We start from the raw sequence: 23,658 nt of genomic DNA, 5'->3' as shown, positions 1-23,658 counted from the left end.
ATGTGGTCAAGCGGGACTTTTATTTTGACGGCGCTGAGAAAGGCAGCAACTGATCACACACAGCTCACATTCTCCCTCTTGTTCGCTGTCCTGAAAAATCATTCCCAATGCAAACAAACTTCCCAGAATACTGAGTGCCCTGTTGGTTACAGTGTTTACTACCGGTTTAATTATATTTTTATTCAATATTTTATTTGTGAAAAATACTTTGTCATCTAAAGTATAAGTATGTATATTTTACACATTCATTTTTTTTAATCCATTGTCAAATTATTTCAGATTTCTTAAATATTAATAATAATTAAAAAAAATGATATCGGCTTTCGGCCCCCCTGCTTTCCAAGATATTGGCATCGGCTGTCAAAAACCAATACCGGTTGACCACTAAAAAAAAAAATATATACATATATATATATATATATATATATATATATATATATATATATATATATATATATATATATATATATATATATATATATATATACAAAAACATTTTTTTTATAGTTTTAGCTTTCATTTTTTGTTAACGACACTGAGTTGACATTGCAATTTTAACAGTGTTGTGTTTTCCTTTCAGTTCTTTGATCGTCTGAGGTTGTTTTGGATGCCAGCGAAACACCAGCCTGATTTTATCTACCTGAGACACGTCCCGTTGAGAAAGGTTCACCTGTTCACCATTATCCAGCTCAGCTGCTTGGTGCTTCTCTGGGTCATCAAAACTTCCAGAGCTGCCATAGTCTTTCCTATGATGGTGAGATGTGTGTTAATGTTTATATAGATAGATAGATACTGTATATACATATATGTATGTACATATATATATATATATATATATATATATATATATATATATATATATATATATATATATATATATATATATATATATATTTGTGTGTGCAATATATGTGTGTATCTCATGTGATGTCTGTGTGTTTTCTTGCAGGTCTTAGCCCTTGTGTTCATCCGTAAGCTGTTGGACTTTGTCTTCTCTAAGAGAGATCTCAGCTGGCTTGATGACCTCATGCCCGAGAGCAAGAAGAAAAAAATGGAAGATGCACAGCAAGAGGTACCACCACCCCCATCACACACTGCTATTGGTCGCGGCCTGCAACAGTGTTATTGGCCAAAGTCCAATGACCAATCATTGCAGACAATGTTTTCTAAGGACAGGTCACCAACATGTGTTTTATTCTCACTTTCAGGAGAATCAGTGTGTCTTGATGGAGGATGAAGGAATTGTACAAGTGCCCTTAGAGGGGCATTTTAAGTAAGTAGGAAAAAGAAAAAAAAACAGTGTTTGTACGCTGTAAAATGGGCAACCTGCTGTTGTTATCTAATCTAGCCCTTAAATCTAGCTTTGTTAGAGTATTTATATTAATTCAGTGATTTGAAAGAAATATTATATTGAATAATTAATTTGACCAATTAATTTAGATATTATACAAAGCACATATATTTATTTACTTATTTACTTACTTATATATGTATTATTATTATTTATTTTATTATTATTATTATTATTATTATTATTTTAAGAAAACATACACTACTGTTCAAAGGTTTGGGTCAGTAAGGTTTTGTTTTAAAATAAATTAATGCTTTTATTTCAGTAAATTGTTCAAAAGTAAAAATATTTATAATGTAATAAAAGATAAAATAAATGCTGATAAAACAGATGCAAACAAATGCTGTTCTTTTGAACTTTTTATTAATCAAAGAATTCTGAAAAAAATAAAAAATAAAATCACAGTTTCCACAAAGATACTAAGTATCACAACTGGACATCAAATGGACATTAATATGCAGCAAATCAGCATATTTGAATGATTTCTCAAGGATCATGCGACACAGGAGAAAAAAATCTGAAAATTCAATGAAATCACAATAAAAACTGTTCATTTAAATTGTAATTTTTTTTTTCACAACATTACTGCTTTGTAATATTTATTTTTTCATACTGACCCAAACTTTCGAACTGTAGTGTATTTATTTTTTATGAAACATTTGTAATGTAATAGTAATATAATGTAATTTCATTTCACAATTTCATTTAGAGCTGTACAGCTTGCTTTCATTTCTGTAAAAATGTTTAGATGGCCTCCTCTCTTCTTGAAGGACAATTTCTTTCAAAAAAGATGATATAAGGTTAAAAATGCATGAAAATGTGTTTGCATTTATCAAGGGACGATCCATCCACAGTCAACATTTCAGATGAAATGACAAAGTCATCTTTTGGAAATATCTGGAAAGGCCTCAACACTGACGGCACCAACAAAGATCAAAGCTCCAAAAGGTTTGGATGGAATATTCTCTCGCACACATGACAATATTCAAACATATCACTTTAATCTCACCACACACCTGCAAACAATGCACTGGGACAATAAAAATACACAGTATTTTATGTTACAGTGGGCCATGTTCAGTTTTACTCCTTCTATGGAACATTAAACTGAATTCCTACTTTAAAAAAGATCCAGAAACCTACATTTTCATTCTCAGATCAGAGTTTGGTCATATCTGAGCCCCTTCAGCCTTATTTTTTTTAAATGCTAACAAATATATAGGACTGCTAAAATGTTTTTATACCAATTTGGAATCAACTCCCAGTAGAATTAAATAAAAGTCTTAGTGGATAAAGTGAAATTCCTAGATAAATGAATAAAGTGGATTCATCTTTAATCCAGCTGGCATCCTTCAGGATCTGCACTGCATTATGAAGTCATTCTATTTAACTCCTCAAACATGTTGTTCTCTTTAAAATGGAAGTGTGACTATCAGGCTCATATTATGACTGAATTTTTCATCCCTGTCACTCATAAGCTCCCTCTCCTAATGTCTCAGATGCTGGTTTCCAAAGGTAAGACGCAACCCAACCGTCTGTGCACGATCACTGTATATACACTAGTGCTGTGGGTGTCTGGCCTCCATCTTTTGGTGATATGGTTCATGTTTCCTTCATGTTCAAACCTGTTTTCCTTTTCTAAAAAAAAAAAAAAAAAAGTTGCGTCTTTCACATCAGAGTTTAACAACAATGAAACATTTCCAGGCTTTACAAACACTGGCATCACATTGTGAGACTCGAGCACTTTGTTTCAGAGCATTTTAGGCTTTGTGTGCATGTTTGTGTGTATTTGTTGAGAATGTTAAATGCATGGAAAAGCATGATTTTTTTTTTTTTTTTGATAAGTCAAAGGTCGAGGTTTATGGCATGCACAATTTTAATGGAGTAGTTCACCCCAAAATTAAATATTGCTTAAAATGTGCTCACCCTCAGTCCATCCAAGATGTAAATGAGTTTGTTTCTTCATCTGAACATTTGGAGAAATGTACATTACATCACTTGCTCACCAATGGATCCTCTGCAGTGAATGGGTGCCGTCAGAATGAGAGTGCAAACTAGATAAAAAGCTGATGAAAACATCACAATAATCCACAAGTAATAGGCTGGTTCCAGCTAAAATATGAGTCATCTATCAGGAGAGAAATATGTACACAATCAAGCACACCTTACAAGCAAAAACAGTTCTAAACAAACATGTTGGTGTATTTTGATGTGAGAGGACAAGTTGGGATTTTTCACTGGAGGTATGGATTATGGACTGGTATTTTGGCCAGAAATGATGATTTAAAGGTCATTTAAACCTTGATGGATTTGTTTCTTACAAACAGCTTTTTGCTTCACAAGATGCTGATGGACTGGAGTGTGGATTACATGTGGATTATTTTGATGATGTTTTTATCAGCTGTTTAGGCTCATTCTGACGGCACCCATTCACTGCTGAGGATCCTTTGGTGAGCAAGTGATGGAATGCTCCATTTCTCCAAATCTGTTCTGATGAGGAAAAAAATTCATATTCATCTTGGATGGCCTGAGGGGGAGTAGATTTCAGTTTTGGGTGAACTGTTCCGTCAACTCACTGAGGTCATGTAATCATGTAAAACCGGGCTGTCAAAGTTAACACATGCAATTAATTAAACGTACTTCATGCTGTTTCTTTTTTTGTTTTGACCCTGATAATGCTTTAATTTGACAACCATTTCATTTTGTTGTGTGAATCTGAATATTCAGAGCTGATTTGAACTAATCAGAGTTTTTTTTGTTTTGTTTGTTTTTTTATATTTTTATTTAGCCTTTTGAGTTAAGGGGATAGTTAGCATGTTCTCATAATTTACAGTTAGTCATTGTGAAACCAATTTTGGCCCTATAATGTAGGTCAAACCAACACACACACAATCTCTTGTGGAACTCAGTAGTTTTTCTCAGTAATTTCTGTATGTACTGTAGTATATTTGCATATACATTTAGTCATTTTGCAGATGCTTTTATCCAAAGCCACTTACAAAAGAGGCCAATAGAAGCAATCAAATCCAACAACACAGCAATAATATGTGTAATAATATAATAAGTGCTGTGACAAGTCTTGGTTAGTCTCGCAGTACGTGTTTTTTTTATCATTTTTCAATAATAAATAAGAAAAAAGTAGAATAGAAAATGAATAGAGAATGCTAGTGTTAGAGGAACATTTTTTAATAAACAAAATAAGTCAAAAGAATAGAGGACGCTAGTGTAACAGGGTGATTTTTTTTTAAATAAGGAGAAAACAAGTAGTTAAATAAAAAGGGAACAGAGAGTGCAAGTGTTAGAGGGTCAAGTATTTTTTTTTTTTTTTTTATTAATCAAACTCATATAATAGAGGGTGAAGTTTAAGTCTAGAATGATTATACATATGCATAGATGTTCCGCTATGAGAGCCATCAACACAATAATTACACATTTATTTATTTATTTTTTCCAAAAAAAGAAACAAATGCATTAACAGGTAAATTGTGAAATAAATGTTCAATATTAATTAATATTTAAATTATTTAAATATGATACATATTTAAATGTTTACATATAAAATAATTAATAATTAAATAATTTGAATATGAATTATTTAGTTATTAATTTCAGTAATCAATCAAATATTTTAATCAACTGACAGCACTAATAAATCAATCTCGTAATTTAATTATTTTGTTTTAACAGCAAACTATAGTCGCGCACAGTTTCTCATCAGCTAATGAACTACCAAAGTCTGTTTTTCTCCATGGTGATGTGAGGCTTTCTGTTGTTCTGCAGCTCAACAGTTGAAGTTGCCATTGGACATAAAAGAGGCGATGAAGAGCAGGCTGCAGATTTGGACAGAGAGACGAGTTTGTGAGTTCACGTATTTCCAAACACTCTGTATCGTGCCACACTGTAAGCACCACTAAATGCTTGTGTTCTGTAGGTCTGTGTGTGCCAGTCTGTGCTAAGGCACCTTGTTATATTTACATGTTTTTTTATGTGTGTGTATGGAGATGTTTATTTTGAACATTTGAATACGTGTGTTTGAATTCGCCGCCCACAAGGAGGATTGTTGGGTTGTGTGTTTTTCCAGTCCACCTGTAGTCAAATTGTAGTTTCACCTATAGAAGTTTAAAAAATGTAAGGTTACTTTTGTTTTCATCCGGGTAGTGTTTTTTGTATGTTTTATATTTTTTTGAAAGTAGATCCTATTGAAATTCCTTGTCTGAATATGTTTATTATATAAAATCCAGTCTTTTTTATTATGCATAAAAAATTATTAATATTAATTTGCTGGCATAGTTAAAATATCATAATAGTAAGATGCAGTTTCTGACAGAAGATGCAAATGTAGTTCTATTAGATTTTTCAGTGTCTGTGCGTCGAAATATTCTCCGCATCACTTCATAAGATACTTGATGTTAACATTTACTACTTATGAACAGTGACCAATATTTTTAAAAGTACTTTTATGAACAGTTTTCTCATTTTGTGAATTTTATGATACGATTTCCCTTAAAACGCAGGACTGTGCTCGTTTTAGCCTACAAAATTTTCTTGATATGAATCTCATCCATATTCAGAAATTCATTTGTCGATTTGGACTGTTTTTTTTTTTTTTTTTTTTTTGAAAATGATATTACAAAGCATTATCTCATTTTGTGTAGCACTTAAACATGCAAATAATATTAAACATATATTTTGTTAAAACATTGCAAATAATATAACTGTATAGTGCGTTTTCACAATGTTTCTGAGTGACAGGGCATCTGTCTCCTCTACAAAACTCATTTGCAAGCCAAGAAGAAACCTCATCGCTCGAACGAACGAATTATACTTGTACTGCCGATAATACAAAAATCATACAAGAAATGCAATAATATTCCTTTTCATAAGAGGGGCATTCTACCGTGCACTAACCAGAGACAAATCTACCATTTATCATCAACACATGTACATGTGATTCTGTATTTTGTCTATGTGTATAATCCTGAATAACAAAGTTATTTAATATGTGGGTAGATTTAAATATGTATAGAATGTTTTCATGTTACTGTCAGTGTTATTACAGTGTTTTGCCATTTTCCAGGTTTGTTGATTAAACTACGACACACACATCTATGTCATGCACATGTCAGCAGTAAGTTCTGTTGATTTCACTGTAAAATAAGCATTACTTCCTGAAAACAGTCTCTGTTGTTTATTAAATTATTTATTCCAATGTATCATTACAACTGTGAGCAATTTTCATCACAATAAATGTGACTGCAAATAAACTGATGCCGAAGTGTGTTTTTGGTTTATATTTACTATTGAGTCAATATTAATATTTTATCAGTCCCTAAAGTGTCATGTAAGTTTAACACATGATTAACAAGTAATTCAAATGTCCATGTGTAGCCTATAAGGGATGTATCCTGAAGTCCAGCTCTGTTTGTAATTTAGGATTGATGACGTTGCAAAATAACTCCAAAAAAAGCCCTTCCTCATGTATATGTTCTGCAGAAATAGGGTTTGCCACATAAGACACGTCTTTAAGGTTCATTTTGGAGCTTGTTATAAAGGTGCGTTTTGGATTTCTGTGTAATATAGTTGTTTTTTTTTATTTTTATAATTTAACGTTGTGTAATAAAGGTACACGCAATTATACCTCAATCGTGAAATGTACGAAACACTTAAATAAATATATAATGTTGCTAAATAAGGACCATGGCTATCACAACGTGTGTTCATCTTCCTGACGCATCAGAACGTGAAAGGGTTTTTGTTATGGCTGAGCAGCTCTGCAACGATTTTTTCCTCTTATCTGTTTATTGAAATTGCACACTTATTAAATTTAACATAAAATGCAGTGCACTTCTTTTTACGCTCATGTGCGTTAATTTGCGAGAGGTGTTATTAATGACAAAATAAGACAACATCCTCCTTATCTTCTTCGTTTCAACAGCTGAAGTATGTTAATGGTGGATGATTTCTCGGAAAGCCAATTGGTAAGGTATTAACATATGTAATTTTGTAACATAGTATGCGTTTAATTTAAATATAAAATAATATACAGTATTTTGAGTCAGTGTGTCCAGCAGGAGGCGCTGCAGTGTAGCCTTTATTGCTCTTGTCAGTAAGCGGACCTACATCGCCATCTGGCGGTGAAACTTTAGTAGGTCATTGGTTATCCTGCTCTAAATTAGTCTCTATGCAATTATCTCAACATTTATTTTAGCTACTTTTCCATTTCCAACAGTATTGTTTTATGTAATCATTCTGTGAAGAGCAGAACACATTTAGCAGGGATGTTGAAAAAATTCTAAGTGGCTGTTTGGGAAAATAAATAAATAACAAGAATAAATGACACACATCATCATAAAAGCAAGATACACTCTCAGCACTATTCTTAGATTTAATTTAATGAGTAATGCATGTGCGATAAGTTTGCATGTTATGGCAGGAGCACAGATGGCGTCCCATCACCGTGAGTTTCCAAGGAGATGATCTGGCTCCCAAGGGCAATGTTGTCAAGAACGATGCTAGTAGCCCATCAGCTCACATCAAAATGTGGAAAAGAACCCAGCTCAGTCATATACTGATGCTGCTCCTCAACAACAACAAAAGAGTAAGTAAATAAATAAAAATAAAAATGTGGAGTTTAACATTATTGCTTAGAATGATATTTATAATATTTAGAAATGGTTAGGTATATTTAAAATATTGACATTCAGTCTTTTCAAATATGCATAGTAATAATAAAATTGCTATTGCTATTATAATTAAATATATTATTAGTAGTAGTAGTGTAAAATTAAATGTTGAAGATGATAATGAGTATTATTATTTGAATGCATGCTTGTGTGTATTTGCAGATTTACATATAAGTATTAAGGATTCAGATAAGTACATGTTTACATACAGTTTATCACTGTATCATCTGTTCTATGCACCAAAATGAATGTGGAAAAAACACTAATGAATTACATTGTTCAGTATGGTAATAATATAAAAAAAATTTGTGCATTCGTTAAATAATGTATTAATTTAATACATTAATACATTTTATGGCAACAATGAATATAATATACGTTTGACTATTTCAATACAGGCTGGTTGCATTAATCATAATACATTTAATAATAATAATAATAATAATAATAATTATTATTATTATTATTATTATTATTATTATTATTATTATTATTATTATATAATTATTATTTATTTTGTATTATATAGTTTTATCCTGAGAATGTATATAATTTAATAAATTATAATGTGATCCAGAATCCCCGCAACCCTACAGAGGACAAGTGATTTGGAGAATAATATATATATATATAATATATAATAATAAAAAATATATATATATATAATAAAATAATAAATTAAAAATATGATATATATATATATATATATATATATATATATATATATAAAATAATAAATTAAAAAATATGATATATATATATATATATATATATATATATATATATATATATATATATATATATAGTTCTCCAAATCATTTGTCCTCTGTAGTTGCGGGGATTCTGGATTATATTATATTATATTATATTATATTATATTATATTATATTATTTTATATTATATTATATTATATTATATTATATTATATTATATTATACAGTAATAGTGTTTCATTAATGAAACATTTCAAGTACAGGACTATTACACTGCAGGCTATATGTACAAGGCTCCATTCCACTGAATCCATTGTTCCAGGTTTTGTGTGAGAGGAGCTCTGTGTCTCTCTGAAGGCAGGTACTGTAGCCTCCCTCTGATTCCCTTCCTGGTGCCTGACACAGTCTTTAGGATAGAAGCCATAGAGCTGGTGTGAGAGCCGGGGAAAGTCCAGCCAGCATCACTCAGGCGCTGAGATTCACAATGAATGATTAACATCACAAAAGCCTCTCCGCACCTCAACACTGCAGAACAAAAGAGCCAGATTCATCTGCCGGTGTCACCGGCTCGCTCTCGTGTCTTCCATCGGAGTCTCCATCAAGGGCTGGGAGTGGCTGCTGTCTTTGTGAGAGCGGAGCGGGGAAGCCCTCGGGTGAGCTGCGGAGGAGAGGAGAGTGGACACCGTTAACTCCCTGAGATGCTCTGCAGGCTGGAGGAGGAAGAGGAGATGTCTCTACTGGAGCTACAGCAGAGGGTGGACTGTATCACCACCCATGTTGGTGAGTGGATTATTCACTGCTGAGGCTGATGGGGGTGTGTTACAGCTGTGATTCATCAGGCCAGCACTAATTCAGATGCAGTCTGACAATTCTGAAATTAAGGGGAAACCGTGAGGTGATTTTTCCTGATGGCCAGTGATAGAAATAAAGCTGGAGTTTAGACCTCTGTGCTTTATTTTAATGTTAAATGTCATGCTGTTACACACAGAATGTGAACATGAACTATTCAAAGCGGAAATTGCAGAATTATTGCAGAATTGTATTGGTTTATTTTATTTTACTGTTATTTATTTTTATTTCATTACATCGTGGAGGCTATAGCATAGGAATCACCAGCTAATTTTATTTCTGATTTGGCACCTATTTGTTTCAAAATCACAAACTTCAATTAATTAATTAAATTAAAATGGCCTTTTCAGCAAATTAAGAAAATAAATACAGCTTAGCCACATTCAGATATAGCTCCTTAGCAAAATAAATAGATATTATTTATTATTATAAAAAATTATTATTATTTTTATCACTCCTCCTCCTCCTACTAATTATTATTATTATTAATGCATATTTGTGTGTGCTTATAGATTTACACAAGGATTTAAATATTTTCATATTGCATTACCAGCCCAAAGAACCAACATTAATATTTAAAAAAAGCAAATTAATTACTTTGTTCAATATTAGCAATAATATTAATAGTATTACACATTATGTATTTATTAAAGTAGGCTATATCATTAAATTAAATATAAATAAGGTGTGCAATATAATGTAATAGAATAGAATAATATTTAGTATTAATTTAATAAGTTATAAATAGGGCTCCATTCCATTGAATCCATAGCAGAAAGCACAGATTTAAGAGTATCAAAGTGCAAAAATGTGTTTTCATTTTATTAGTTAGATTTTATCATTTAATTACTTTTCTAATTAGGGTTGTCGAATAAGATTATGCAGCTTATGAAGGAATTCACTGAATTTTTGTTAAAAATCAGCGTAGTTGAATCTGCTTGAATAGGAGATCTGTGTATTTTAAACCCATCTTCGCTCTGGGAAGGTGTTCGTTCCAAACAGTTGTATTTTTCATCTTCCTGTACCATAAAAAGCATGGGAATATCCAGGTGCTTCCCCATGCCAGAGAGTGAAGTGGGTTATTGTGCCATGCTGCTGTTCCCGCTGTCCTGCCTGAGAGAGAGGCGCTGCCCCGCCCCCACTGCAGCCCTCGGGGGATGTAGAGGCCGTTGCCATGGAAACTGAGATGGGCCAGTTCAGCCATATTGATTCACGTAGACACTCTGTGCTTTAAACACACACTCGCTGCTTCCTACGTTCATTATCCGCATTATAACACACCACTGCTTGAGCCAACTGAAAACCAGCAGGCTTTTTAAACAATGGTTCAACCATTTGTTTTCGGTTCGCTGCACTGAACTGGACTTCAGAGGTTAGAAGGATCCAAACGTTGTAAAAATGTTTAACTTATCGTGCGGCCTCTCAAACCTGCCTTTGGTTTTGGGCAAACAACAGACAACTGATAAGAGTTGTTTCTGGCTCTGTTGTGCTCAGAGGAAATCAGCATTAGCAGCATCTCCGGGGATCCATCAGAGCACCCACCTCTCTGAGTGAGTCACAGATGTGACCGTCCAGCCCTGTAACAGCAAGATGATGCTCTGATTGGTCAGATGTGACATCACTCTCCTGTTAAATTCAAAGCTAAGTGATAGATTGCACAGTTCTCGGTATAGAGATGAGCAGTCAAGCATTCTGTAAAATAACAGCAGCTCAGCCTAATGCAGTTACATTTGCATATGTATTAGCTGAAATCCATATTTACACAGCCTTTAAAGTGCCCCTATTATGCCATTTCCAGTATTGCCTTTCATGCAGTGTGTAATGTAACTGAATGTGAATGTAAACGATCTGCAAAGTTGTAAAGCTGAAAGTGCACGATAAATAAAGTTATTGTCTCCCAAAATAAAGAATCGATTCTGAAATGAGTCATTAGTAATTTGAATCGCATATTTGCATAATTGCAGGAATCGCTGGAAAATTAGGTGATATTAAATGCATTTTTTTTTTACCTTGCATGCATGTGATCCTATTGTAGGAGACTCCCAAAACAATATCAGGAACCGTAAAAATGGCATAATAGGGGCATTTTAAAAGTTATTAAAAACATTAATAGCTTTCCTCTGCATTAAATGGATAATAAATGCATTTATAATGTTACATAAATGCTGTTCTTTTGAACTTTCTGTTCATCGAAGAATCCTGTTTCAGGGTTTCCACAAAAATATTAAGCAGCACAACTGCTTTTAACATTGATAATAATTAGAAGTGTTTCTTAAGCACACATTTTTGTGTGACAATGAAGACTGGAGTAATGATGCTGAAATTACGCTTTGCATCACAAGAATAAAAGATATTTTAAAATATATTTAATAGAAAAAGTTATTTTAAATGTTAATAATATTTTATAAAATTGCTGTTCTTACTCTATTTTAGATTAAATAAATGCAGACTCTGTGACCACAAGAGACTTCTTTCAAAAACATTAAAAAAAAAAGACCAACCACAAACTTTTAAATGCAAGTATAAAAAATATTGGAGACATTGGAGTATATTTAATCTCTACCCGTTTTTCTTCACTTTTAAATATGAATGTGGCAAAAACGTGTCTTTTTGGTAAAGCTAAACGTACAGGTTTGACATGGTTTTAAAAAGAAAAGGAAAACATGTTAACAGCATCACAGTAATGTTAGAAAATTCTTTTACTTTTTTTTTTTTTGGGGGGAACACGTGCTACATGTTCTTACTATTATAATAACAATAAATTACACATAATTACATGCAAGTAGCCCTAAACCAAACCCTCATCCTAACCGTATGATATTTATTCCTGTGATGCAAAGCTGAATTTTCAGCATCATTACTCCAGTCTTCAGTGTCACATGATCTTTCAGAAATCATTCTGATATGCTGATTTAAGAAATATTTTTATTATTATCATGTTAAAAAGCAGTTGCGCTGCTTAATTTTTTGATGGAAATTGTGAATAGAAAGTTCAAAAGAAAAGCATTTTTTGAAATATAAAAATTTTGTAACACTTTATTTTAAGGTGTCTTTGTTACATGACTTATTAATATATAACATTAATATAATAACATTAAATTATGCATAATTACATGCAAGTAACCCTAAGCCAAACCCTAACCATATAGTAAGTACATGTAGTTAATTAATATTACTTATTACTTAAACGCATAATTACACTGTAACAAGGACACCTTAAAATAAAGCGTAACCAAATACTTTATAACATGATAAATGGTTTAATCCTGACTGCATTTTGCCCTTAAAAATTCTATATACAGCCTAAAACCTTGAACTGGGCTTCATTCCAAGCTGCCTTCAACAAGACAGTATCTCCAAAGACTTGGACTCACAATAAAACAGCAGCAGTGACGCTCAACAGCAAATCCAAAAAGGTGAACAATAGGAAGGTCATTGTACTTCCTTCCCTCCACACCAACCCCTCCCCCTCTCTCCACCCCCATCTTTTGTGTGCCCCTATGTATAATATCTGTTCTAGCTTCAGTGCTGCACTCATGTCAATCAATATTGTATACTCACACTGCTATGTTAGGTTGCTCAGACACAGGAAGTTCTCCTTCCGGATCAAAGTCTAGTTCTCAGAAATCAAATGAGGCCTTGGTGACTTCCAGTAAATTTTCAGAAACCATGCAAAGTGATTTATTACATTAATTTGATCTGGATTGCTTTAAAATAAGCCATTTTGATGTAGGGAGGTCTTGTCTCATTACACACAAGCATAAAAGTTTTATCACAAGCTCAGTGTGAGATTGATTCTTCAGTCATATGGAAGAGCTTGCACCGGTAAACACGTTTTCTCAGCTGCAATCCATTAGACTGTCAGTCACTGAAGCTTTATGACATCACCCTCTCATGCTCTCTCATTGTGCTGAGGAGTGTTTCACAGTCTTTCTCGTGGATGCTGAATCCTATATGATAGAGGAAGACAGAGAAGCAGGCATTAGTGAGTGTCCAGTATTCACCACTATATGACATCCTTATCAGGTTTACCACAGAAATCCTCTTAAAATAGAGTCCTGTAATCAGATTACATGCTGTTTTTATATAGCAGACGTTATCTGAAAACACACCCTAGTGTCATTCTGTTTATTTATTCATTTATCTATTTTTATGATAACGATATTTGTATTACTGTCTTCATATTTAATATTAATGTTATAATATTATAATATAATATATAATTTTTATATATATATATATATATATATATAATTATATAATTATATAATTATTAATATATATTTTTTCTTATTATTAATAATAATATTATTATTTTATAATATTAATATTTATTATTATTATTATATTGTTGTTGTTATTGTTAATAATAATAATAAAATCTATAATAATACTAATAATGATTATAATAATAAATAAATAAATCTATGGCAAGTCAATAAATGAAAATTATGCTTTAATATAAAAGTCTGTAAATGTGTAAAAAATAATACTATGAAGAAGAATTGTTATTATTACAATTAATATAATTGTTGATAAATGTCTCTTATTATTATGATTTTTGTTGTTGTTAATAAGAATAACAACTACAATAATATTAGAAAACAAAACCATGTAATGTCAATAGATTAAAATTAATTATGAATGCTATAATATCAAATTTGATATATGTATTAAATAATAATAATAATTTTAACAATACTACTACTACTAATAATAATAATTTGATATAAATATATATCTAATATATATAATATCAATATATATATAATATATACTACTACTACTATAATATAATAATTTCACTAATTTTCACTGACCTCCTAGCACCAAAGATCACGAGAATTTTCAGGCAGTTGTTGGATGTGACCATGCTGCTTGAGTGTACCTTTTTGAAAAACAATTCTTACAATGAATTATTTCAAACAATTCTTTTCTCAATTCAAGGACATTTCATACATGCTTACAAATGGGCTTGTTTTGGAGTGTGTACCAGACTGACTGTGATTTCCAGAGATCCAGACGGTTCCCGAGTAAAAGAGTGCCTCATTTTACACGCTCAAAGGTTTCCGTCCACAGGAATGTCTGAAGTTATCCATGAAAACATTAGCTCACCTACAAGTGAGCGCTCAGACATCCATGAAATCACAGTTTGGGTTGGTTTCCCACTTTTTTGCTTCTCAATTTAGCACGTTACATTTGTTTTCCACTGTGAAAGTGACTGAAAAAAGTTGAGTCCTCAGGTTTAGATTTAACAGGCAGTGCCACATGATGCTGTCTCATGTGTGAGGGTTGCGGGGAGGGGTTTATGTGTGTGTGTGTGTGTGTGTGTGTGTGTGTGTGTAGCAGGGCTCTGTTTTGGGGTGGAGAGGGGAAAAGGAATCTGTGTGTTTGTGAGAACTTCTTCCTGACGTATTTTAACCACAGAGCGCTGCGCAGTGATGAATGTCTCGCTGGGAGAGAGAGGAAGAGGAAACTACCGGTGCTTCTGGCATTCTCAAAGATATTTGTAGTATGCATGTCAGTGTGTTGCCTGCGTTTCAGAGGCACAGGCACCTCTCGTAACGTCTTATTAGACACCCAGGAGTGATTGAGTTTGCGGGTCACTGCGGCTCTTGGGACCTCTTGCACGGCGCGGGACCGTCGGCACAATGGGTTCAGTTATGTGTAAGTCTTTTCAAGCAGATTTAACAGCATTTGTGCCTGAGGAAGAACTTTGTGTTTCTTGTCCTCTGTGTTTCTGAGAATGATATATGGAGTCATTTCTGAGAGAGTTACAGCTCTGTTGGGTTTGGTCGGAAGCCTTGAGGTGTTTCTGGAGGGAAAAAAGAGGTTTATGGGCTTAATAATGATTAGACACAGCAATGTGACCAGAAAAATGTACAAGTAGTTAACTTACTGTATAAGAAGATTTCTCTCTATTCCTCATATAAGTGTGTGGCTTTAGAACACTTGAGTCACACAGATCATTTGTATGCTATTTTATGGAATATTTTTGTCATTTTAGAGCTTGACAGTCCCAGTCCTCATTTACATCCATAAAATGGGCAGGATATTCTTTAAAAAACCTGTGTGGAGCAACCTGGGTGCAAAGAGACGGTGCTCTCAGGTGGAGGTGTGTGTGTAAGAATATCCACCACAGGAGAAGTGAACTAGAATAGTTCTCTTAATCCAGAGACAGCAACGCTTCTGTCCACTTACTCTGATCTGTCCTCCTTACGCTTCTGTGACCTTCGTCCAGCGAGGCGTAGTGAGGCAGGTTGGGGTATTGTGGGTTTGTGCTGCAGTATGGAAGGCTCCCGGTGCTATCAGACCGTCCTGTCCCGCTGCTCGGTATGTGGGCGGCACTCACGGGGAGCGTCCTTTTCCTTGGTCCGCATCTCGGCTGGAGAAATGGAGTCCTATTATCGTTTGCTGGGAGTGTGTCTGGAAACTGAAATAGCATCGAGGAGAAGTATGTCTTCCTCATACATCCTCACCTTCCTCTTTCACTCTGGTTTGCTTCTGATGGAACTATAGCTAAAACATACTTCAGCGTTATTGCAGAGATCTAGAGAAGTGTGATGTTTTAGTGTGTGTGTGTGTGTGTGTGAGCTGCGGTGTTAACTGTCAGACGCTCTTAAAGAGGATTAAATGGCTGGGTCAGATTGGCCGCATCATTCATCATTGTGGCAAATTTGCTTGTGAAAACAGTAATGCCAAAGCAAGTTTGATATTTCATGGGTTTTAATCGTTTTGCATATTCAGCTTTGTTTGTGTGCATGAACCTCTTTGAGCTTAAAAGAGGAACTGTAAATGATGTGGAGGTCAATAATCAGACTGTTTCTATCAGACTTGAAAGAAGATAGTGAGCTAATAGCACAAAGTCAAAGAAAATATATATATATATATAATTTATATATATATATATATATATATATATATATATATATATATATATATATATTATATATATATATATATATATATATATATATATATATATATATATTTATAATTATTTTATTACTAAAATTTAGTACATGCAAGCACAAGAATGACACACTCTAAAGCAAGAGTACCGTATGCTGCAGAGAGTCTCTAAGGGGCAGTATGAATTATGGTGATGCAGAGGATACTAAGTATACACTGCAAAAGTCATTTTCTTATAATCAGTAATATTTTCCACCAGAAATGTTAAAACATCCTTAAATCAATTGTGCAAAAATTGCAAAACATTTTTCGAAGCTGGAAATAAGTCGTAAACTCCTTTGTAACTATTTGTGAAATTTGCTGGCAGTTTCTGAGTTAAATTTATTTCAAAGTAAGTCTTACACCATTTTTATCAGTGAAGTTAAATGTTTATTTTTGTTTATATTAATTGTAGTGAACACATTATGATTATATTATTTTGATTATTATGAACCATAACAGAGTAAAAAGAAAAAAAAAACGTATATATTTTAACTTTAATTTTTTTTAAAATAATTATATTTTTGGTTTTATATAATTTTATATTGTATTATTATTATTATTATTATTATAATTATTATTATTTAATACATGCATCAGATTTGGTTTTATGGTTTTAATATTATTGTTGTTGTTAATCTTATTAACAATAAAAACAACAAAAACAACAATAATAATAATTTTAACAATTAGATACATGTTTGTTTGTTTAGCCTTTTGTCTAAAGACAATTTTCTACCCCATTTGGGATAGACAGTAAAGCTTTTGAGTTGAATTTATAAAAAATTATATTAATTCTAATAACAACAATATTATTGATCATTATTAATATGATAATATTATTTCTAATAATAACTCATTATTATTATTATTATTATTATTATTGAAACACCATTATTCTGCTATTGTACAGATGCCAGACTGGTGTGTTTCCATCCTATGCCACTAAAAAAAAAAGTTGCTTCAAAAATGTGGTGTAAGTAAAAAAAAAAATTATTGACATTGTTTGTATCCATATATGCTTTCCCCTTCTGGAAACATTTTTAGACTAAATCCACACACACATGCGATTAGTTCAGAGGCCAGTGTCCTCAAAGTCTCCCTCGAGAGCCCCTTTAAAGCATGCCAGCGTAATCAAACGCACCTGTCCAGACTGGGTCAGATGTAGTTTTACACAGCCCACATCTGAACATCCTGGTCATACACATTTTTGTGGATGTGGGTCCTGTGCTTAGTGGTTGTTTTTACACGAACAGTTTACTCAAAGCTGTTTTCATCATTCATTCCAGTACAAAATGATTTAGAGTACTTTCTATTTGCAGAAAAACTTTAAAATGTCTTGTTTGTTGCGTGTCCTGTGTTGTGGGGTGGAGGTCTTGATTGTTCCAGGTGACAGGGTCTATGATATTAATCATAGGGAGTTTTTGTTTTTCGGGCCAGATACAGGATCCTGTCTGACATTCTGATTTGTATCCATGTGTGGTAGCTTCCTTTTCCGAAGGGATGTGGATCGAGAGGGAGTTAGATACTGTATGCTGGAATTTTGTTTTGGAATGCTCAGTTTTGTGTGAACTTCAAACAGCTCACATTATGATTTAATTTAGTAGTTCACCCAAAAATGAAAATTGGATTGTTATTTATTTAAGGTTTTGCAATCCTGTATGATATTCTTTCATCCATAGTGCACAAAAGAAGATTTTTTTCTCTTTTTTCTTTTTGGTCCATATAATGAAAGTCAATGATGGCCAGTGTTCTTTAGACTTTACCTTTGTGCATCAATTATGATAAAGAAAAAAAAAAGAGGACAAAATTGTCTGTCAAAAAAAATAAAATAAAAAAATAAATAAATAAAATATTATATATGAATATTTTTTTCTGCTTTCACTGACACTGATTTATTTATAATTATTTTCAGAATTTTGACCCTTTAAATGCCATTTTTTTACATAATGCTATTGTTTTGCATAAGCAGAAAACGGCACAAAGTGAAAATGTTTCATGGGGTGTAAAATAATAAAAAATGTAAAAATAGTAAACAATCTACCACCAGAATGAAAGGATAATAACAGAAATGCTTGAATTTATGCTGAAATGGCATTAGTATTAAATATTGCAGTTTGAATGGGTTTCGGTGGAGACACTCTGTAACTTTTTTTTTGTACCTAGTGTAAAATAGATTCATGAAAGGAAATGATGGTGAAATAATAAAATTCCAATGAGAAAATGCATTTTTTTTGGCAAAATTTATGCTGTTCTTAACCCAGCCAAAATTATAAATAAATACATTAAAAATAAATAAATAAAAAAGACAAAACTGTCCCTATGGAAACACAAGGGTAAAAATTTCTTCAAAATATTCCTTGTGTTTTACAGAAGAAATAAACTTATACAGAATGACATGAGGAAATTATGAGTTATATATATATATATATATATATATATATATATATATATATATATATATATATAGGAGTGAACTGTTGTTTTAAAACAAAAAATATTACAAAATCATTTAAATGAGGATTTTTTCTTTTTCTTTTTTTCCAGTATAGGCAGCATCAAGGCACATGCCTTGTCCAAGCTGTATTGCTTTGAAATAGATGCCTAGAGGAACGTAAATCTTTGTGTGTGGGTGTATGTGTGAGTGTTGGGAGCTCTGGGACTTCTTCCCCTACATTCAGTGATTTCTTTAGAGGAAATATGATAGATTGTGGGTCTTGCCTGCAATAAAATATTGAGATCCCATTTGTGAACAGCCGAGCCTTTGATAAAGCTTTACTGCAACCACTGACATTGGGCTTTGATTTTATGATTATTTTATTTTGCTGCCTGAGACTCAATCGTTCAGCCTTGTCTTGAGATTCCTTTGTCATACAGCAGCACTAATTTATAAAGATCAGAGGGGAGCAGAGCAGGACAATGGACTGGATGTCCTGTGGACGCTCCTTAAACGTCTGCCACTGGGATTCAGACAGGCTGTGAAGTGAAGCTATTGTGTCGATTCTGTTATAGTCGCCCAGTGTGTCATGGGAGAGCAGGTAGAAGTTTCTCATGAGTATGCACTGTAGGTGTTTAGAACCACTTTGAGACCCCCTACGGCTCGTGATCGAGTTCCAAACTGGATTTGTTTACATGTTATGCAGCAGTGTCCTCTGTTTGACTGCAACCCTTGATGCATTGACCCCAAATGAAACCATGGGTATGCTTCAGAAAAAGGAAGATGAAACCACTGAGAGCTGATTTGTGTTTTTTCTTCCAGCAGCTGATGATTGAATCCATTACAGTTCGTCTTCGCTTAGTTAGTTCATAAGGGTGCTTTCCATGCCAGTGGCCCTGGAGCAAGAAGTATCAAGGTCAATGACCTTTAGTACTGTCCACAAAGGCAGTGTTTTAATAGTGGCACAGATATTTGTCAATCTACAAATGTCATAAACACATGTCACATTCTTTTAAATATATTCTTTATATTTGTGAATATTTCAAATAGTTTTGGAAAAAAACATTTTATAGCATTTATAGTCATTTAATAACTAAAAAAAGACTTTAAAATGTAACAATGTCATGTTGTTTAACCATCGAATAAGAATTCCTTACACCTTAAATACATGTCAATGTATCATAATTATGATATATATATATATATATATATATATATATATATATATATATATATATCTATATATATATATATATATATATATATATATATATATATATTATATATATATATATATATATATATATAATATTTGCAGATCTCCACCCTAAAAGACAATCAGTTCTTGTTGGCCTTGTGACTATTTTTTCTCACCTGTCTTATGCTGTGTGGCCTTTTGGACACTAACAGAAGGCTTTTTGCAGATCTCCACCCTCAGGCTCCATCGCTCCTCTCATGCCTTTCAGCTAATTTTGGTCACAGTGTCCCTACTGCATGTGAATGCAATCAGTGTTGTACTAAGTGTGCAAGTTAGTGTGTTTAGCAATTGAAATTGTAAGTGAGTTTAACATTTATTCTGACATCCTGACCCATGCTGGGACAAAAGCAAGTATTGTGGTGGGGACGGCACAGGTGATTGACACTTGATCATCTGACTGTTGAACTCTTGCTAATGGGCCGAGTGATTAACGAGCTCTGTAATTACCCAGACAGATAGGATGAAGTCCCATTCATCATCCCTTGGTAACCAGATACTCTGATTGGGTTAACAGGACCTAGTGGCCCGAAGCAAACAAGACTGAACAATCAACATAATGCTTCTTATGAACATGCACGGTGTACCCTATCGAAACAATGACTTTACAGAAATATAGGTGTGTCCTGCTCTTTATGTGGCCATATAGACCAAAAAAGATGTAGGATTCAGTTCTCCATTGAACGTTGCAGTTATGTAAACTGGTGCACAATGGGAAGGAAAGACGCAGAAAGGCCGAACAATGCCTGAGCTGAAAACACTAATGTTTGGGGAAATGCTTCTTCTTGGTACATAAACATCAGAACATGTTTTTTTTTTTTTTTTTTTGTTTTTTTAGCGCTTTGCCGCTTGGAATACATCTTACTCAAAACTTCCTTTTCATCTATATCTTCCCCCCAACCAGATGCTCACTGGAGACTTTTTGCTAGAAGCTGGTAGGTTCTCTCAGTTCTCCATGGAGGAAACTCTTTTAAAACAGAGTTGTGCAGCTGGAAAAAGTGAGTGGAGACAATACAGAGTCTTTCTTAACCTCTCTCCATTTGTTATGCATGCAGCTGCATTCAGTACAACTGAAGAGATGTGATTGATGGTGGGAATCTCTGGATGATGTGGTTTAAATTCAAATCACAGTAATCAAACAAGCTAAAGCGGTCATAGGTAGAGACTCATTTCCCTTCGATATGTTGACATCCTGAGTACAGCTTCTTTCTAAACCAAGGCCAGTGTATTTAAACCATCTCACATCATGTGTCCTTAGGTTATTGCGATCGATACTAATACTATTCTGAATCTGCTCTATGAAATGTGACCTTCATCTGTCAAGCTCTGTGAATAGAAGATTGACTGTTTGTTATGTAAGCAAACTCTTGGTATCATATTAAAATGTGTCTTTGAGAAACTCTCAAAAGCGCCTCTGGACAAATTCGGATCAGCTATATAAAATTTTCTGAAATGTGCCAGTCCACCAAAAACAGCTGTTTTGGCATTGTTTAGTGCTTCTGATTAATTTGTTCGGACAGTTTTATTTGAAATGTGAAGTGGTGATGATTCTCTTCTTCCATTGGTTGACAAACAGATCAGCCCCGCCCCTAAACTCACCTCATTGGTTGAGCCATTGTTGCTGTTGTCGGGCTAGTTGGGATGTTCAAACAAACAGAGTAGTGTTTTAATAATGGCACAGATATTTGTCAACCTACAAATGACCTACAGAGATTCCTCTGCATACTACACTCTTAAAAATAAAGGTGTCACAATGCCATAAATAGAAGAACCTTTTTGGCTAAATGTCATAAAGAACCTTTAACATCTGAAGAACCTTTCTGTTTCACAAAAGAAGGTTCTTCTGGTTATAAAAAGGTAAGAAAGAGATGGTTCTTTAAAGAACATTTGACTGAATGGTTCTTTGTGGAACCAAACATGGTTCTTCTATGGCATCGCTGTGAAGAACCTTTTAAGCACACCTTTTTTTTTTAAGAGTGTAAACTGGGACAGGAGAAAGGATGTTCTAATATCATCCCTTTAAGATAAGGGATATGTGGTTTGGCTTGGGCTGGAATTTTTCATAGTGCAGCCATGCTTTTTAGACTTGTGTGGGTCGGAGTGGGATTTGTGGTCTAGTTTGACAATTAGCCAGCTTCACTGAACACAGAGGGCAGTGGACCATGAGTCTGCATGAACTGTGTGTGTGTGTGTGTGTGTGTGTGTGTGTGTGTGTGTGTGTGTGTTTTATTTGCACGTGTCGTGTGCTTAAGCCCGTAACTAACAGCAGGTTTGCTTTGGGGTTTAACCTCTTGGCATGCTGACCATCATCTGCTCTGCTACAGAAAACCTGCTTCTACATAGGGAATTTAATGCTTATTAAAAAACAATGATGATGATGATGATGTGTTAGATCAGATGTCTTTGTTCTTACTAAGGCCAAACACATTACACCCTTTAAAAAAATCATATTTTTTTTTTCAAATCAAAAGTACAGTACATAACATATCACACAAATAAAAAAAATTAAAAAGAAGAAAAAAATCTTATTAAATATACACATTTTTAATTTGTGTTTATCTTGTATAGTTTATTCAAAAAAGATAGTTTTAGTTCATTTTAATAACACTTGTTAGAATTTGAGATTCAGTGATAAAACCACTATAAAGGTATTTTTAGTTTCAGTTGGCTTTAAAAACATTTTTTGTTCAAATCCATTTTATTTTAACTATTAGTTAAGTATAAAAACAATTAGTGGTAAATTAGTAATAGAAGTAGGACAATAATTAGTAACTAAGTATTTTTTAAAGACATCTCTTATGCTCATCAAGGCATTTGTTTGATCACAAATACAACACTAAAAAACAGTAATATTGTGAAATATTATTACAATATAATGGCTATAAAAATTATGTTTTTCTATTTAAATATACTTTAAAATATAATTTATTCCTGTGATAAAAATCTGAAATTACTCCATGATCCTTCAGAAATCATTATAATATGCTGATTTATTATCAATTTTGGAAACCTATGATACCTTTTCAGGATTCTTTGATGAAAAACTAATTTAAAAGAACAGCATTTATTCAAAATATAATAACACACACACACACACACACACACACACACACACACACACACACACACATTTGATTTTGTGAATTGTGGGGACATTCCATAGGTGTAATGGTTTTTATACTGTACAAACTGTATATTCTATCACCCTACACCAACCCTACACCTAACCCTACCCCTTACAGGAAACTTTGTGCATTTTTACTTTCTCAAAAAAACTCATTCTGTATGGTTTATAAGCGTTTTGAAAAATAGGGACATGGGTTATATCCTCATAAATCACCCTCTCCTTGTAATACCTGTGTCATACCCATGTCATTATACAAAGTTGTGTCCTGATATGTTACAAACACACACACAC

General features: G+C 33.2%; 2 protein-coding genes and 1 long non-coding RNA gene across 15 annotated transcripts in view; 2 read left to right on the top strand and 1 right to left on the bottom strand.

The window, feature by feature from the left end:
* slc4a10a (solute carrier family 4 member 10a) overlaps positions 1 to 6,619 on the top strand; it is a 42,908-nt gene extending 36,289 nt beyond the window's left edge. For 4 of the 6 annotated variants that reach the window (XM_042734465.1, XM_042734466.1, XM_042734464.1 and 1 more), the window contains 5 exons: positions 581 to 754; positions 950 to 1,072; positions 1,209 to 1,273; positions 2,189 to 2,299; positions 5,132 to 6,619. In XM_042734465.1, coding sequence (XP_042590399.1) covers positions 581 to 754; positions 950 to 1,072; positions 1,209 to 1,273; positions 2,189 to 2,299; positions 5,132 to 5,213 — 555 coding nt within the window. In that variant the 3' untranslated portion in view covers positions 5,214 to 6,619. Of the gene's footprint in view, positions 1 to 580; positions 755 to 949; positions 1,073 to 1,208; positions 1,274 to 2,188; positions 2,300 to 2,829; positions 2,867 to 5,131 lie in introns of all 6 variants that reach the window. The other 2 variants (XM_042734468.1, XM_042734469.1) reach the window with 2 other exon arrangements.
* A 2,478-nt stretch (positions 6,620 to 9,097) lies between these two features.
* The window catches only part of mcf2l2 (MCF.2 cell line derived transforming sequence-like 2), a 56,575-nt gene continuing 42,014 nt past the window's right edge, over positions 9,098 to 23,658 (top strand). For 4 of the 8 annotated variants that reach the window (XM_042734456.1, XM_042734462.1, XM_042734460.1 and 1 more), the window contains exon 1: positions 9,099 to 9,528. In XM_042734456.1, coding sequence (XP_042590390.1) covers positions 9,447 to 9,528 — 82 coding nt within the window. In that variant the 5' untranslated portion in view covers positions 9,099 to 9,446. Of the gene's footprint in view, positions 9,529 to 14,986; positions 15,265 to 23,658 lie in introns of those variants that run through there. The other 4 variants (XM_042734459.1, XM_042734458.1, XM_042734455.1 and 1 more) reach the window with 2 other exon arrangements.
* LOC109048053 lies at positions 13,305 to 16,421 on the bottom strand. Its single transcript, XR_006155918.1, has 3 exons — positions 15,497 to 16,421; positions 14,418 to 15,412; positions 13,305 to 13,547 (listed from the first exon to the last, which is right to left on the bottom strand). It is a non-coding gene; the product is annotated as an uncharacterized LOC109048053 (long non-coding RNA).

Source organism: Cyprinus carpio, chromosome B11, assembly GCF_018340385.1.
Source record: "Cyprinus carpio isolate SPL01 chromosome B11, ASM1834038v1, whole genome shotgun sequence".
Classification (NCBI taxonomy): Eukaryota; Metazoa; Chordata; class Actinopteri; order Cypriniformes; family Cyprinidae; genus Cyprinus; species Cyprinus carpio.
This window is presented reverse-complemented; position numbering and strand designations above follow the sequence as displayed.